The 18,096-nt window shown below is 39.6% G+C and overlaps 1 protein-coding gene across 1 annotated transcript in view; it reads left to right on the top strand.

Annotated features, from left to right (window-relative positions):
- The window catches only part of TTLL11 (tubulin tyrosine ligase like 11), a 35,046-nt gene that overhangs the window by 1,247 nt on the left and 15,703 nt on the right, over positions 1–18,096 (top strand). Inside the window, exons 2-7 of the mRNA XM_057372895.1 lie at positions 6–129; positions 5,919–6,015; positions 7,363–7,496; positions 11,755–12,330; positions 12,483–12,578; positions 13,107–13,225. Of these exons, the coding sequence (XP_057228878.1) occupies positions 6–129; positions 5,919–6,015; positions 7,363–7,496; positions 11,755–12,330; positions 12,483–12,578; positions 13,107–13,225 (1,146 nt within the window). The remainder of the gene's footprint in view (positions 1–5; positions 130–5,918; positions 6,016–7,362; positions 7,497–11,754; positions 12,331–12,482; positions 12,579–13,106; positions 13,226–18,096) is intronic.

The following is an 18,096-nucleotide window of genomic DNA, read 5'->3' on the forward strand; positions in this document are numbered from 1 at the left end:
CGGCGGGCCCCGGGCCGCCGCAGCGGGGAGCGGAGCGCTCAGCGGCCCGGGGTCACGGTGGACAGCTCCAAGGCCAARACCTCTCTGGAGGCCCTGAAAATCAGCCTGCGGCAGCTCCGCTGGAAGGAGGTGAGCGCCCGGCAGCGGGACCTGTCCCCATCCGTGCATCCGTGCCCCTGCTCCGGCCTAGCGCCGCTCCTGCCGGCATTCCCCTCCCGTGCCTCGGCTCTGCCCCCGGCRAAGCYTTTCTCCTTCCTCCTCCTCCCCARRGCCKCKATCTCTCTGAGRRCCGCTGCACCCGGGGGTYRTCCCGGCTGTGCCACCCCGACCCTGGGGCTATTTCTAASCAGATCCCGGGTCCGGAGCTCATTTGATTCACGATCACGACTGCTCTGGTCAGTAATGCAAGCCACAACAGGGGTAATCGGGTATTGCGCTTCCGAGCTTAAACTGATCACGGAAAGGCCGTGAAAGAAACCTGCTCCCCTGTGGAAACGTTTGACGTGTTGTGTAGATTTACATTTCTTCCTTCCCACCCTTTTCTCGGGGTTGGTACGGGCTCTGGCCGATGCCKTGGCAAAGCTGCTGCCCTCTGCAAGGCGTGTCAAAAAGCACGGAGTATGAATGCAGTAGCATTAAGCCCGCTGATAAAGCGCACATAACAGGCTTTAGCCTGCTAATTTACTTTATGTAGAGCAGCTGTAGCTATTTTTTTTCTCCTGCTGCTCGAGTCATGTGTTTTCTCATTGCTTTGTGAGKATTTCAGTGAGTGCCAGTATGTGCTGAACGAGAATCGGGACAATAGGGGAGCTGGCACAAAACTGATGCTTTGCAACTTCTTATTTAAATGCTGGAGATTTCTTAGATATGTCTTACTATAGTTGGTAAATTGTTCTCCACTTTTAAAGATTTTCTTTCCCTAACAGCTTTATAAATGGCTTTATGCAAGTTGGGATGGCTTCTAGGGGCTTTGTGAGGAACTTGTGTAAGAAAAAGGGTACTTGTAATCGATTTGGAAGAGGGAAGTTGGAGGGAAAAGGAGGAATAAAAGCTGAGGATGAACTGTTTCTCACGTTCAGAGCTAGGATGGAGCTGTGTTATCTCTGACCTGCATCTGCTCCACTTTACGAAACTGCTTTTGGGACTCCCAGTCACAAGATTATGTTTTTGCACACCTGATGCTTTTAGAACAAAATTTGTACAGAGTTGGGGTAGACAGTGTATGCTGTGTGGTTCCKAACCACAGACTTACCTGCTGCAAATTTATTTTCTGGAGGTCTGAGTGGCAGTTACCTGTGTTTGTTCATAACCCACAAAGACATATATGCTCCATGTCAGAAAGAGTAGGGCTTTTGCCTTCCCTGACTATATAAAATCTAATTTCAAGATTTTTATTATTTAAATCCAGTGGAGAATTTCAAAACCACTTTGCACGAGTGCCCCAGTTCTCAACTCCTGCTTGTACAGCAAAATAGTAACAACATACCAGAGACTTGAAATTCAAACCTACTACATTTACCTCTCTTAGCCCTCGTGCACCTGTGGGGTGTCTGTCAGCAGCCCTGCTCCATGTTTTATGCAGTGACATGCAGAGCAGGGGCACTTCACCCTTAATTTCTTTGTTWTTATGGTTAAGTTTTAATGTTCTGAGGGCTGGGAGCTGTTCCAGAGAGGGTTTCTGGACCACTGATAYCAGTCAGCCTGCAGATTGTGCTGGGRATGAWCCACACTTAGTGGTTAATWTTGCCATTATAGTTTCCTGAGACTYCACTGTTTTGCATTTGTCTTGCACTTGATAGTCTTTCCTACTAATTGACTTGTTTCACAAGCTCTTGTTCCTCTCATGAATCTCTGTGCTGCRTTAATCAGCTTTTTCCTTCCTGCTTTGCATCCCCCAACAGCAATTGCTGCTGCCTTTRCTTCATCTCTCTTTGTTCCCTGTCTCCCTCAATATCCTTCCTCGTCCATCTCTTTCTTCAGTCAATATTTTTCATTTAGTTTGTTGTTTCCTCCTCTGGCCACTTTGTCTCTTAATAAAGAAGAGGCCTMATACGGAATTTTGTGATGCTTGACTGCACCATCCGGGTGCCTGATAACTCATTCCCTGTAAACAAGCCACTGTCATGTATTGCTGTATATCTTTAGCTTATAAATAGGTTAATAAGTGTGTGACGTTTCCTTTTGTTGAGAAAGTATACACTGATACTAGAAAATATTTATCAGATTGGTTTTCCCTTGCCTTTTTCCCCACCCCGTCCTGACGGCGGAAAGARGAATGAACCAATATTAGCTCTGAACATAGTGCTGGTTACTTTTGGAAAATATGAAGGTGAAATTTGTCTAGGAYGTGAGCAAAACAAACTGCTGCCTTCCAGTAGCAGACCTCAGTAAACACAGGGAGTGAGTTAGCAAGATCTGGCCAAAACTTGAAGAGAAAAGTAAAGAATATCGAGAAGTCAAGGAAAGCTCTTTTTTCAAACTACTTGTAATTTAGAAAGCTGTCCCTTTCAGATGTTTAGAGAAATAGCAGTAAAATATTTGTTCAAACCAGTGTCAATGATGGCCAGCGCCATGGAGCTGATTGCACTGTTGCAGCAGGACCAGTAGAGGGAACACGGATGTTGCCTTGTAGGATCCATGAAAATAATGAAAAAAAAATAAATCTGGGAAGTAGTAATGAAATGCATGTATTTTAAATACTGCTGTTTCAGGGCCTGCTGCTCTGCTGTTATCCYTTGTATAATACTTTTCAAAGGATTGTGTAGTAGATTTGATTCTTTTTTCTCTCCACGTTTTACGTTTTCCTATTCTTGCTTTTGTTTTGGTTCTGCTGTTTGCTGGTGGAATATTTTGTTGGGAGGAGATGGTATAATGTGCTTTYTCAAATAGGCTCCTTTTTATCCGTAACTACTTCTGTCCAATGGATAACATTCTTACAGTGTCATATACTGATTTTTTATAATTTAATTTTGTTATAACTTGTACCTCCTGAAATCTCTGTCCTGTAGTTTCCCTGCCTTGCTGGAAGAGYTTGGTTCCAGTCACAGTCTGTCCCTGCAATGTGCTCCACGATCATGTGTAGCAGTGAGACATAATGCACCGTGTGATTGCAGAATTGGCCACATGATAGTAGTTCATTAGTGACCTGACATACGGAAAATGCCATTATCAGACACACAAAAAAAGGAGAATACTCTAAACATTGGCAGTACTGGTGAACCGTTCATTCTGTGGCACTGATATGTGGGGAAGAGGTGAAGGAAAGGTCAAATTGACCRTTGAGATTCTGTTATCAGAAGCAAAAGACAGAAAAAAAATCCAACTTTCTTTTTGAGCTGTGGGAATTTTGAGTAAATTGCACGGTCAAGTGTGACAGRCATGTGTGGGTGGACCTTTTAAGAAGCATTGCAGGGTTTCCATGTGTGTGCCAATTCTGTCGCTACACCGGACCATCTGATCCAGCGTGTCAGATTCTTTAAATGAACATGATATGCCAAATGAAATAATGGGCACAAATTGAGCTTGCATCCCGAGTTTATTCATCACTTAATAAATTATTTCTTCAGCAAGCTTTCAATTACCAGGAAAATGGAAGAAACAGATGTCCTGGGCATCAAATATCCCAGCGTTGAGCGTTTCATTTGTCTCGCTCTTCCGGAGCTTCACGGAGGCRTAGGGAGAGTTTCAGGTTTTATGCTGGGAAAAGCTGACTGGAAGAGGAGTCATTTAACTTGTCATTAAACATGATGGGACAGACTGATGTGACCTGTGAGACAATTTAAATTATTGACTTCCAATCCAAAGGTAGAAATGACCTGTCAGACAGATTTTACTATGATGGATTATTAATCCTGTCAAAGTTGTAGAAACAGCTCTATTTTTTTTGTGGCGCCTTGTTTATTTTTTTCTGACAAATGTTGCCCAAAACTAAATAAAAAACATATAAAAAATTTWAAAAAAGGATGGTTCACATCACATTTACAACCTCCATCCCACTGTGGCTGGGCCYACCTTGGCCTTGGCACTGGGCAGTGCAGATCTGAGGCTGTCCCACCTCACCCAAGGCAGCTGAAGATACCAGGTTTTATGTCCACCTTTCTTTTTAGCCACTGCCCCACTCCAGGAGCTGGGACTGTGATGCAAAGGCCTCTCCCACCACAATAAAATTAATTTGGGTCTGCCTGGCACTGCCAGAGGCGCCAAATAATGGAGCTGTTGGCTCTTTTCCAAACACTGCTCTTATGTAAAGTGCAGTGCAGAGGGTGCAGGATCCTCCCCAGCTCATTCAGGCAGTGAGTTGGATCCCATTGTTGGATAAATCCAGATGATGTTGATGTCTCAGGAGTGGAGTCCTTGCTGTGCTGTCCCAAGGTTTCAATGTGGGGTGCAGTGCTTCAATCTTCCTGTCCAGAGCTGCTCACTCCTCGTCTGTTGTGAAATAATTTCRGTTCAGTGTTTGTGGAGTGCTTTGATATCCTCTGTAGATGAAAGGTGTTATATAAATGCAAATTTTGTTCCTTTCATTTCAATTTCATTTATTAAATAAATAAATAGTTCAGGTTTTAGTGGGAAGGGCACTTGGAGACCGAATGCTGCATTTGTATTCTGGATRTACCTGTGGAGCGAGGTTAAGGCCACTGATTGTCTTTCAGAGCTCAGCAGAATTAATTTTCACTTGTACAAAAACAGATTTTGCAGGCTGAATAATAATGAAATAAATGCAGATTCCACTGGCTCTWGTTAAATTGGGTTTCTCATCCCTGCAAGTAAGGAAACAGAAAGGATGCATTGCTCAATTAGCATTTTAAATTAATTTTTCAAGGCTATTTACTGAGGAAACTGAAATTTTAATTAAAGTAGCAAATAAAGTAATGCACTCAAAAGGTTTATGCAATTCTTTTTTCTGTCATACTCAAAAAAAAATCCACTGCTTAAAGAAATATTTTAAAGCAAGAAAAATTACATTTCAAGTAAAGAACAAGAAGTTTCTGCAAAATACTGTGGTTCTTTCAATAAGTAAATGGTACTGGGTGATGAGGGTGGTAGATCTTTAATGCAAATGTGTCCTAAAATGCTAAATATAGCAGATTTATTTGAAAAAGATGTAGCCTRGTAATAGAAGCTATTCCTGTGACTGTATTCCATATGGTAGTTAAATGGCATCTTCGTGGAGCTGCAGATAAAATGGGTTTTTTGGATTGATAAATGGGGCCCCGTCTAAGAGAATAAACGTGAAAAAGAAAAGCACCTTCTTTTCACAGAACTAATTGGGTTTTTTATAAACCACTTTATTACCATTAGAAACTTGCTCTCAGTAATTGGCAGCGCTGCTTCTGAGCTCTTCAGGCTGCTTATAAAGAGGGTGATCGTTTTGATAATAGAAAACAAACAACAGTTTTCCAATTTGTGGTGAAATCTTGCGTGAATGGGAAAAGAACCAGGAATACTTAATATTGTTGAAATAATCGCCTTAGCTCTTAATAGTTGAAACATATATGCTCAACAAATGATTAATTGAACTGCAAGCTTTTAGTTTAATTACAGGCTATTAATACCAGAAAGGAATTAATACTGTAGAAATTAATACTTATAACTGGATATATAGAAATGAATAATAGAGTTATTTCACTTAAATATCTTGCTTTGAGTGTCTATTTTACATTTATAACTTGGCTGTGKTTGATCAGAAGCTCAGGGGTTCTCTGTTCAGACCAATTCAGTCATTTGGGTTTGGTTTTTAAATACCTCTCACTTTAAAGTCCAAATATTCTGTTTTGCAACCAAAATACAGAGCTTGTTTTCTTTTAACWGTCAGAAGACTGTTCTTGAATGGTTTTAGCTGAARATGACTGTTTGAAGAAGACAGGAASRAACAGGTATTCCCAGATTGCTCAAAATTTGTCTCCTGTCTCTTGCAGTTTCCATTTGGCCGCCGCTTGCCGTGTGACATTTATTGGCATGGGGTATCATTTCATGATAACAACATCTTCTCAGGGCAGGTCAACAAGTTTCCAGGTACTTCACTTCTCTTTCCAATTTAAACAAGTGCTTTAAAAACCGGATTATTTGACCTAGTTCTGTGTTTTACTGGTTTTTAATGTGAATTGTCTGCCTAATCAGCTGATAGTATTTTTGGCATATTGTTGGATTTAGTGGGTGATTTCTGCTGAGGGGATAAGGGTATCAGAGTGGGTGTCTTGAACAATTTCTGAACTGAAATTTGTTTTGGAGAGAAAGTGGTTTYGATGAGAAGAATACTTCATACACGTGAAGTTAGGAAAAAGAAGAGTGTTAGGCTATAATTTAAGTGAAGTATGCAATTACTGTCCGTTATCTGGCACTGATAACAGTGCTGTATCTTTGGATTTGGTTTTGATTCAAAGGGGAAAGAATCTGTTTTGTTTYGTACCCTGGCTTATCTCAGGGAGAAGCTCGAAGCAGAATTCCTTAAATGGATTTTTTAATATTGAAGAGTTCATGTCAGTCCTCATCTTATGATGACTCTTCTACTTTTTTAAGCTCCTTTTTTTCTCATTTAATCCCTGTTGAGATCTCTCTAAATAAGAGCTAAGAGCTTAGGTATTGACTTATCTAAGCCCTTTAGTTCAGATTTATGGCTGCTGTTAGTGTGCTGTGAGCGTAAGAACCTCAGATATCGAACTCCAGGCTTTATTTACCCTGACTTTCTCCTGCCTGAGGGAAGTTCCCACTCAGGTGTAGGATGGTCGTGTTTTCTGGTGGTTTAAATCAGTGTCAGATATTCTGGCTTTGACCTGGTGAATAAGTGGCTGCACAGGAACCAAATCACGGCCCTTCAGAACCAGACCTGATTTCCAGGAATGTTGATTTGATGCAGGGTTTTACTAGAAACTTTCCCATAAAAGGAGCTTCTTAGTCATGTTCCCAATGGATAAAAGACTTAAGCAAATGTATGTGAGTTTGTTTGGCTGCTCACAAAATAACTTGTTCTTTGAGATGCAGGTACTTAAATAATTGCAAAGTAAACACTAAGTGGTTGATTATATTTAAGTTACATTTTTACCTATTTGTGGAAGAAAATAGAAAAATAATTTTGGATTATGGCAAAGGCAGTAATTAATATTTGAGTAAAGCTTTCAGTTTTTTATTTAGAACTGTATTTCTGAGAATTAATTTTTTCTAATATGAGTAACACATACAATAGCAGGGGAATGCTACAATTACTGTGTCAGATTTTAAATCTGAAAAGATGTTCAGCTTTATTGACAGCAATGACCAGAGTGCCTTCCCAGCAGGGTGAGTAATGATACTCTGAAATGACGCATTCACTGTTAGGATGACACTTCAGTGTGGGTTTTTGTCACTATGTCTGTTCTTTTCCAGGCATGATGGAGACTGTACGGAAAATTACCCTGAGTCGGGCCATGAGAACAATGCAAGATCTATTTCCTCTGGAATATAACTTCTACCCTCGATCCTGGATTCTGCCAGAAGAACTTCCCCTCTTTGTGTCTGAGGTACAGAACTTTTACTCTCAGGATATTACAACTTGTTGGATATTGTATCCATGTCATTCTTTAGTTTTCTATACCTACCAGATTATTTCATATCACATTTGGGGGCTGTGGATGAAATCTTTCCCAGTCATAGTTTGGATGTCTGGATGTTAGCTTTGTTTGCAGTGCTCTGGAATAAACTTCAAAACAAATCTATTTCTCGGCTGTGCCAGGTGTCTGAAAATTGAACCTGGTAGAACTGTAAGCCCTTTCCCTGCATGTTCTATAGGCCTCAGAAGGTTCCAGTACAGTGTGGGGAGTGTGGTGCTTCAGCAGGTTCATTGTCACTGAAATCCTTTTAGTCCACTTGGCCTGTTGTACCCAAATCCTTCAGAAGAGCATTTTGTACCATGCGTTGTTAAATACACTCACATCATCTCATGTCAAACTKCTGTTTTGTTTAAATATTCAGAATGTAAGAAAATGCCATTCTTTTTCAGCTTTTTTGGAAAAGAGTGATGCTGTGTAATGGTGTTTGGTTCTGTTATTACAAATATTTTAAAATACTATGTTTGTTTAAGCCTGTCTGGCTTGCCCAGGGTGTTCTTGCATCCTACATCTCTGCTTGGAAACGTRAGAGAAGAAAGGTCTGGGCTTTAACAGACTCCTGTACTGGGTGCAATTTTTCAGATAATTACTATATCCATAATCCAATTGAATTAATGAGCATATTTTAATAAATACTCTTCAAGTGGGCTGTGTCACTGCCACGGCACTGCTGTAAAACCAGTCTGGAAAAGGAGAGTAAATCATCCAMGCTGCTAGCAACAACAGGTAGATGGGTGCACATAACTTGGAGCAGATTTTTGAGGAGGATGCTTTTGGGAGCACAAAGCCGGGCTGAGCAGGAGAAGGCACTGAGCTGCAGGTGACACTCTCAGCCCCATGTGCTGGCACCAGGTGGCACTGCGAGTTAACACTGCTCTGCTCACACTGCCTGMGCTGCAAACGCTGCCGTTTGTGTTCCAAGAGGAACAGATGTCCAGTAACACACTCCTAGGAGTTTCCTTTGCATATGTTCTTCCATCTGTGTTGGAGAAAAGCATAGTTCTTGTTATCAAACATTATATTTTATGTTGTAAGAGTTTATGTTCTACTTAACACAAGTTCGGAGTGTAACCCCTCCAGAACAAGAAAAAATACAACTCAAACCATTCCAAATCCCCTGTGAACCATAAAAGGTTCAGAGCACTTTTCACTTGCAGTTTTGTGAGTTCTCAGCATGAGTTCTCCAGTCTTTTCTGCTGTTTATTTGTTCATATGGGGTTTTGTTTGCTTTGCAACCCTAWTGCTGCCAAAACCGTCAGCTCTCTGAGACTGCATTTCAGCTTGTTCACAGCAGACAAGTGGGARCAGCTTTGGTGGTGCCTGCATGTTAGACATGTCCCTGGAGGAACTGGAACACACTGGAATATGTGAATTAGCAGAAGTTAATTTTGAGTTACACACTGACAGATAGTGCCAGAGCGGGTGTAGGTGAGCCATGAGAAGATGTGTGGTGCTGTTTGTAGTGTAGAATTTGTCACAAAGGGCTGRATGAGAAATGAACACCTGGGAGATTTTGCCTTTAATAGAAATGATTACTGAAAGAAGAAACTACTTGAGAATTTAAATCTCGTTGCCTCCCCCAATGCACTACAACATTTCAAAACAATTTCTTTCTCAAATATCCTTATTGTGCCTCACTTCTGTAGTCATGATAGTGAACKTTTTCATACATATGTATCAATAATGAAATCAAATGCTCTCAGCTTTTCCCACTTTCCCCTATACCTAGATTCAAGTAGAAAACACTAGAGGTAATCTAATATTAATCTTCAGTGCTTTGAAAGGCAGTAATTGAGAAAACTGCACTGGAGTTGTGGTGGATGAGCTTCATTTTGGAAATACCAACAAAAGGTAGTTCCCTTAGTGTCATTTACATTGAAATGAGATGSTGATAGGTGTTTTCATCAAGAGCTTAAAAGTTCATTTTACTAAGTAAATATACATTTAGCTGTTTCCAATATTCACCAWTTTTTTACTTTCTAAAACATTTTGTACTAGCATGTCGCTGTAATGGAAGATGAGTTGCAGATAAATGGGTGCTTATCTTTATCTCTCAGGTGCTGCAGTCATTGCTCCTTCACTAGCAGGAAAGAATCTATTGGAATATGTGTGCTAAGGACTTTCTTCTAACATGAAATGCCAATTTCTTAAAAATAACTAGCTTGGGATTCAAACCAGGACCTTGATTGTTCCCGTACTTCCTTCTTTGTGTYGTCTGTGAGGATGATGAATAGGCCAGTATGATTAATTTTTAATAAGAATCTAATTTGGACAGTCTAATTTCCAGCACAGCRTATTTTTGGTGGTTTAATCAGGTTTTCAGCTTTTGGATACCTCTTAGGCATAGGCATGAATATTCTAGTCTTTGTGCTGTCAGATCTTATAGCCCATTATATGCATTTTTTCCAGAATACTATATTCATTCAGCCTGTGTTTCCTTATGAAAGCCAAACCTGCAGGTTTTCATCAAACTCTCCTCTTGCTATTAACTGTAAATGGTTAACATGTTTTTTAAAGATGATTTCTTTCTGTCAAGCAAAGGACACAGAAATATCTCATTTCATAGAAATTAATTTTCCTACATGACTGAATTTTTTAAGTCTGGACAAGCCTCCTCATAATGAGAATTTGAAAGAGTATGGTTGAGGGGATTGTGGAGAATTTGGAGATGACTGTTGGGAATTTCCTTGAWGATCAAGAAACCATCTGTTTTCTTCAAGACAGTAAATCTGCTGAAAAAGAGACTGACTCTGGATTACTATTCCCCCTTTCCCCATCAGCCTATCTTCATCAGCAATGTGTASGTTTTGATGGACTAGAAAGACTAAATAATATCCAGGCCTTTTARTCCATTAAAAAATGGATTAGAAAATGGTGGAGAACATGCTTTGCTTTCTATTTTATGAGAAGAGAGCTGACAGAGACCAGTGATTGTTACAGTGCAACRTTTTTAAAGGCAGGTTCTTTTGCATCTCCAGCAATAGTTCCTGGGAAGCATCACCCCTTTTGGAAAGGTGTTCCTGGAGCAGAGTAGGTGTAGCTTGAGGGATGAACAGCAGTCATKGGACAGGGAGGCAGATTGTTCCACCTGGTGTCACAGAGGTGCTTCACTATTTTCTACCCAGGAGGGCATGACTTTGTGTGTGCCCAGGAGTCACAGCAGGGTGTGTTTGGTCATGGAAGGTTCAGATTAACCACGTCTCTCTCTGTGGTGCTGACTTCAACAACTGCGAACCAGAGAGCTCCTCTGCTCTGCGGGGTAATGTCACATCAGGGGGAGATTATTCTGTAGTGGTAAAATGACTAGGACATAAATCCTGCTTTCCTTCTTTGCTCATCTAGGCCTGCTGATCTACTTGGACCTATTTATCCACATGCCATTTATGTAAGCCTGACCTCCACCGAGGCGTTTTATCCCTCAAAGTGACCTATTTTGAAGAAGGATCTTTCACTGAGTCAGTGTGACACCTGTCTGTGAGAAAAATCCTAGTCTGGATAATGGGTCTTGAGTTTCTGCTGCAGCTGGTAGGAAAGCTTTTAGCAGTGTGACTCTCAGTGCCATAAAGAACTGGGCAGGGTGGAGCCAGAAGTCCTTGGGGCCTTGGAATGTCACTGCAAGCAGAGCTGGGCCTTTCCTGGGGGTGGGCAGCCTGATGTCACAGCAGAGATTTCTGCTCCAAGATCACAATACCAAATTTTTACTTTCGTTTTCCTTCTTCTGGTAGTATTTACATTCATACCTCAATAATAAGGCACCGTTCCTTAAGCTGATGATTGTCTTTGTCAGTCGTTGTTCAAAATGCAGCATGAAAGTTTAKCTTTGCAGTTTCATATCCATTAGTGATTACTAAAGTGGATCTCACGAGATATACTACATTTCCTTCTGTAAATTGGTAAAGAACATTTAGAAGAAGTTCCTGAAATCATTTATACAATGGCTTGTTAAATAAAATAACCTTTTATCTCTACTAATAATTCCCTATTTATGCTTTTTTGTTTCTSCTTGTGCTTGTCAGCACTGTTTTATCTTCTGCCTTTTTTTGCAAGGTGTTTACTACTCTGGTGATGTGATCATGCTATTTATATTTCTTTTTGTTCACTGACTTTCACAGTATCAGTCCTTTTTCCCCTTCCCAGTTAGTGCCTTTCACTGGAATCCTTTTCCTTCCAGTTTCGCAGGATGAAAGACAGCGATCCGTCCTGGAAGCCCACGTTTATTGTGAAGCCTGATGGAGGCTGCCAGGGGGATGGAATCTACCTCATCAAAGACCCCAGTGACATCAGGCTGACAGGGAGCATCCAGAGCCGGCCAGCTGTGCTCCAGGAATACATTTGCAAACCACTGCTCGTGGACAAACTGAAATTTGATATTCGTCTTTACGTCCTGCTGAAATCCTTAGAACCCTTAGAGATTTATATAGCCAAAGATGGACTTTCTAGGTTTTGTACAGAGCCCTATCAAGAACCCACTCTCAAAAATTTGCAYCAGGTTTTTATGCACTTGACCAACTATTCACTAAATATCCATAGTGGGAATTTCATCCATTCTGACAGTGTCAACACTGGCAGCAAGAGGACTTTTTCAAGCATTYTGTGCAGACTGTCTTCCAGAGGAGCTGATGTCAAAAAGCTCTGGTCAGATATCATTTCATTGGTGATTAAAACAATTATTGCACTGACACCAGAACTGAAAGTTTACTATCAGTCTGACATACCAGCAGGAAAGCCTGGGCCMACTTGTTTCCAGGTAAGTTGGAATTTCTGCCAGGAAATTCAGCGCTATGTCGAGTTTCTCTGTTATTTTTTTCTGCCCCTCATGTTTTTTCCTCCTCAGTGTTGCCATATGGACAAACACTGCATTCTGTAGAACTGAAGTAACATATTGCTTGTTATGCACAGATTTTAGGGTTTGACATTCTCCTGATGAAAAACTTGAAGCCCATGTTACTGGAAGTAAATGCAAATCCCAGCATGAGAATAGAACACGAGCAAGAGGTAAGAGTTCTCAATGTGATATTGGAATAAAATTGCTTAGGTTGGGTTTTCTGGGCTTTTTTCCTTGTTTGAAAGATGAAAGCTGTCTGCTAATATGAAACCTCCAAGGTTCTCTATAATTTTCTGCTTTGAAATCATTGCTAATCTTATACACTGGAAATATGACTTATTGGAATTGTGAAAGCTCTCCATCATCTCTGTCATAAATGCATTTATTCATCATCTCCTGCAGTCGTTAATTGTGTTTAGGGGATTGTTAATAATCTTTTTCATGTTTGTATACATAATATAAATGGTAACATCGGCAACAATCTTTTTTTTAATATTTCAGTTTACTAGAGAAATTTGCCCCAATTTGTTGTAACATCATACTGAAAAAATGAGGGTATTTATGCATCCTTGAAGAAGTACTTTGTAATCCATCATCGTGTATTTAAAATATAGATGTTGTGCATAAAGTTTGAGCAAACATGGAATAAGTAACCCTTAGTTCTGTGGTGAATAATTCTATCCCTCTGTGATGTAAAGCTTTCTCCTGGAGTATTTGAGAATGTCCCAAGCCCTGTTGATGAAGAAGTGAAAGTTGCTGTCATCAGAGACACTCTGCGGCTGGTGGACCCTCAGAAAAAGAAGAGGAAAGATACCCAGTAAGTGTGTTGATTTTCTTTGGTTTTGCATCATTGCCTTGAATATTTTTTTTCCTGAGTAGGTCCAAAGCTGATTGTAAATCAGGATATACTAGTTCCCCTGGAATATCTTACTCTTAACAGTTTAGTAACTCAGATTTCTTTATTTGTGCTCCCACTTGAGGCCTCTTCTTTTATTCAAGACAGTCATGAGACATAAATTTGAGTATTAATTTGCTTGGAAGTCACAAATTACTCTGAATTAATTGCCCCGTTGGAGTTGAAAAATATGAATATTGTATTTTAAAAATGCTTCCTTAATCTGTGATAATAAACAGAGTTAAATCTATGATCTAGAAATRAGAGGAAATGCCTGAAGCAGCTTGCACAGGAATGCCTGTGGTGGGGATCAGGCTGAGAGAAATCATATCTTCTTTTTTTGATGAAACACTTTATTTTAAGCAGTTCCTTGAAGACATGAAAGGGTGATTTTTAAAATTTTTATTTTTTTCCCCTAGAAATTTGTGCTCATAGGTTTGCTATCATGCTAGAATATCTGTTTTGTTCTTCTCTTGGCTCTTACTGGTAACCTGAAACGTTATTCACATTCTATAATGATTTCATATGCAAATTTGCTGTCCTTTTGTAGACAGAGGCCCATGAACAAGACATGACTGATAATGCTAACAAGTTCTATATTATTTTAATATTATTATAAGATCAAACTCTTCCTTCAAAGGCAATGCCACACATAAAGGTTGCTGTGGTCAGTGTACAGAACGTTTTGCAAAGCAATTTATACTCTGTGTTGCCTGTACTTAACCTCTACCCTTAAGATCACTTCAGTGCATGGAGCTGAAAAAGATCATTTTTAACCTGTAATTATGTAACTAGTCATGTCTTTTTTTTTCTGCTGAAATTATGTCAGGCATTCATTAACCACATATTAGATATGGAAAAAAGGCAAATGATAATTACAAATAAATTGCTGGAGGACGCCAGTGCGTGCRGAAGGCTCATTCGACTGAGGATTCTTCTCTGATACATTTTGAGTGCTAAATAATTCCTAACAGGATTAGTTGGTGATGAGATAAACCACTGGCTCTTCACAGCAAGTATTCRTCAGTGGTGCAGCTTTTCTTGCAGGGTAATCTGGTTAACAGATATCTGTCTGATGAATATTTCTGTGTCTGCACCCTAAGTCAGCCTGCAAAGGGCAGTGCCCTGTGCCCTGTTGGATTCGTGTGACAGCTGCCCACYTTTCCACTGACATTTACCTCCTCTGCTTCTGAGTGCTTTTTACTGATGGGGATGGTGTCTGGAACTTCTTGAGCAAAACTTGGTCTGTTGATAGAAAAAAATGTGAAAGAATTGCTCTTCTGACAGCTAACCAGCAGCAAGCCTTATAGGCTCAAATTCTGATTCTAATTAAGTAACTGGCATTAATCTCAGTAAAGTTTTTGCAATATATGTAACRTAGAGTTTGAACACACAGGGGAAATACTGAGAAGTCTGAGCTGCATCTCAGGTAAATATTCTGCTGTGGAGATGGATTTGATTTCCTTCTAATTATCTCCCAGATTAAAATAAATGAGGCATCTAAATGAAAGTGAGTTTTAGAAGTCATCCTGAAGTACTTCATTATCAGCAAAGATTAATCACTCAGAATTTTTTTTAGTTTAATTTTCCCTCATCTTCACGCAGTTTTGATTTTTCTTTCCTCCTTCCTATCATGTGRTGTATAATATTGAAAAAGAGTTAAGCTAAATAAGATCAGTTTATCATTCCATACATATCTCTTAATTTTTCCAACACAACTCCAGTCTTTATGTGCAGGGATTGCTAGTAATTATCTTGGTACTGCCAGCAATTAGTGATTGAAAATCTGCAGTGATACATGTTCAAATCAATRTATTTAAATATATACAGTGGCTTTTTCTTCCACAGCAGAACTGATCTTTTCCATTTTTAAAGTTACTYAATGTGGAACTCAAGTTTCCCTTGTCATTAAGAAATTAAAACATTGAATAGAATACCATGAAAGGTACTGCTCTTTGCTCTGTTTGTGTGGCAGTGCTGTTCTCATGGATTTTAAAGCTTGGGTAGATGATGGCAAACATCCCAGGCCATTGACATGCTGGAGCAAACCCAGTGATTCGTGTGACTGAAATGTYTTAAACTTGCTCTGGATTCTCTCCTTGCAGCAGAGGTGCTGTTCACAGCCTGCTGGAGGTGGGAGAAGGCTCCAGCTAAAGGAAATGTGCACAATTAAATGAATGGTCTAATGACACCGAACAACATGTAAAGTAAATCAACCTTACTTATGTAAACAGCAGTTTAATTAAGATAATCACTGATGCAAATCATTGTGTATGTTATGCCTCCAACAGAAAATCCATTGCAAAAGGCTTTGCAAACTCCTATTTTTCTGTGCCTAATTTGGAATCTTGATAGCAGTAGAAAGGTTTTAGTTTCACTGTTTGGTTAATTATTAGCAATTTATTCTTCTTCAAATTGCCTTAGATTGGAGGAGCAAAAGGGAGTCTCAGTCTCATGTAAATGCTGGKTATTCTCCACTGGATGTCAGATGTTTGGAGGTATAATGGCAAGCTGGGAGGATCATTTGGAGCAGGAATGCTCAGCATGTTTTAGGAAAATCATTTATATCATCTCAAAAATGCTAATGATCTGCTTTCCTGTCCTGTCAAAAATATTTATGGCCTAGTTTATTAATGCTAATTAATCCAGCARTAATAAGGACTTCTTTGTATCTTGRTTGCTGTTKWYTMTSTGTCCTAGTGTGATCTMTTGARTTTACATGCCTAGCTTCTTACATATCTCAAGACAGAAAATAAGCATTTTATTCTTTTGATAAAGAAATCATAGCRTTATGGCATGCGTGTCATTTGAAATATGAGTTGCTCATGGAATAAAATCCGCTTTTTCCTTGCTGGAGATGATGAAGGTGCAGCCCCCTAAGTAATATAATGACTTTTATTCAGCTCTGAAATAGCCATTGACAGAAGAAAGAATTGAAACACTTTGGAAATGAAATGTAATTTAATCTATGGCTGTTACAAAAACAATCAATTCCTTGTGCCCTCCAAACTGAATGCTTTTGGTTTATTACCTATCACACCCTTGCTGTTTCATTGCTAGTTTATCTTTTCTTGGGTGCTATTTTCTGTACATGCCACTGTGGTGCTTTTTTCTATTTGAAACCAGCCTTGAAATTTATTTGTGATGTTCTGATTATTTTTTTCCCTYCTTTTTAAAATATGTCAGGTACAATTCTCTTCCCTGGGTTCTGTGGCTCTAGCAAATGTCAAATATGATTAACTAATTTCCTGAGCAGGAAGAACCCCAATGTGGTCGCTCTCAAATTTTCGCAAGATCAGCATGCAAACACTGCCTAATGTCACTCTGTTCTGAGAGCACCCTGTAAATATTAATGCCTGTCAGACTGACTTTTTTATTTTATTCTTTTGGCATTAGGARGAAATTCAGTCAAGGTTTTGTAGAGCTTGCTACACCAAAGATCTTCCTYTTTTCTTGCAGAAAACAAGATGGTTCATTTTTTTCACTGTGTTGGTTATACAACTTTCTCTATTGAAACGATTCCTTTTTGTGGTAGAGGACAAAATTAGTAGTTTCTGGGAGGAGAATGTAATCTGTATTTAATGAAAACATGAATTAATTTCTGGACATTCTACTTAACATGCTTTCTGCCWGAAATGTGGCTTATTTTAAAGTGGCAGCTTCTTTAGGCGATGTCACCTACTGTGACCGATGGGTCTGGCCTGGTCACTAAACTGCAAGAGGAATTTGGGTCTTCACTCAAACAGTCCTCTCAATAATGATTCTCTTTTATTCCAAAGATATTTCGCAAATCTTAATCCTTAATTTCTTGATTTTGAGGACCAATTTTGTGCTTTCTTAAATTCAGGAAATCACCTGTTCAGTTGTATTGCATTTATTTTCCAGATATTTTTCTTCAGTTTCATAACCTCCCCTGATGTTTGAGTCAAGTTTAATGGAAAAATGAAAATACACTGTGCAGAGATGTCTCGAGAGTATGATTAGCCTAGATTTTGTTGATGATAAAGTCATTCCTGCCATTTATTACTGTGTTTATCTCACTCTCCGTATTGTAAGGTTATGATTGTGTGACAGGGGTGGATTAAGAGGGTCAGAAACTCCAGAGGYTGGATGGGAGAATGCTGGTGCTGCAGCTATCACTGATCAGAAAATAATGACTGTTCTTCAGGCTGCCTGTAATGTATCTTAGTTTCCGCTGCTGTGAGCAACTGTATTATGTTCCTCAGGGATTCATTACTCAGGGTTGTCAGTGCCTTTTRCATTATATGGAGTGAGTTTAGTGCCTATCAAAATAAGCATGTAATAAACCCAGCTATGGAAGTATCAGTGTTTGGGTTTCCATTTGCTAATTGACTTTATGAGCTGACTGCTGGAGCTTTCAGTTGGTTCCTGTATCCCTTTACTTGCAAGTCTGCTCAGGTTTGCAGCTATTCAAATGCCTCTCAAGCACCACCTCTTCATTCCAAGCCTTATTTCTGCCTGAGAGTGTATAAACTCTYATGTGCAGCTTTCTTGAGATTGATCTTTCTCCTCTGGTTCATTTTAGAGGCTGACACAATTTTTTTCTCCATCACTCAAAATGACCCAGCGTTCATATTCAGGCTCATTCTGCCARAGCCCTTTGGAAGCACATTGAATTAGCCCCTTTCTCTTTCCTAGAGGGCTTTYTGGTTTAGTCCTTCATCAGGCAATCTGCCAGCTCCACTATCAATTCRTGTCTGTTACATTAGCCCGGGCAGCTTTTGATGAGTTAGACATGTGAGGGAGACTTTTGAATGTGATGTTTGTCAATG

This window comes from Malurus melanocephalus, unplaced genomic scaffold (assembly GCF_030028575.1).
Source record: "Malurus melanocephalus ecotype Western Australia unplaced genomic scaffold, MMel_1.1 scaffold_181, whole genome shotgun sequence".
In the NCBI taxonomy this organism is placed as follows: Eukaryota; Metazoa; Chordata; class Aves; order Passeriformes; family Maluridae; genus Malurus; species Malurus melanocephalus.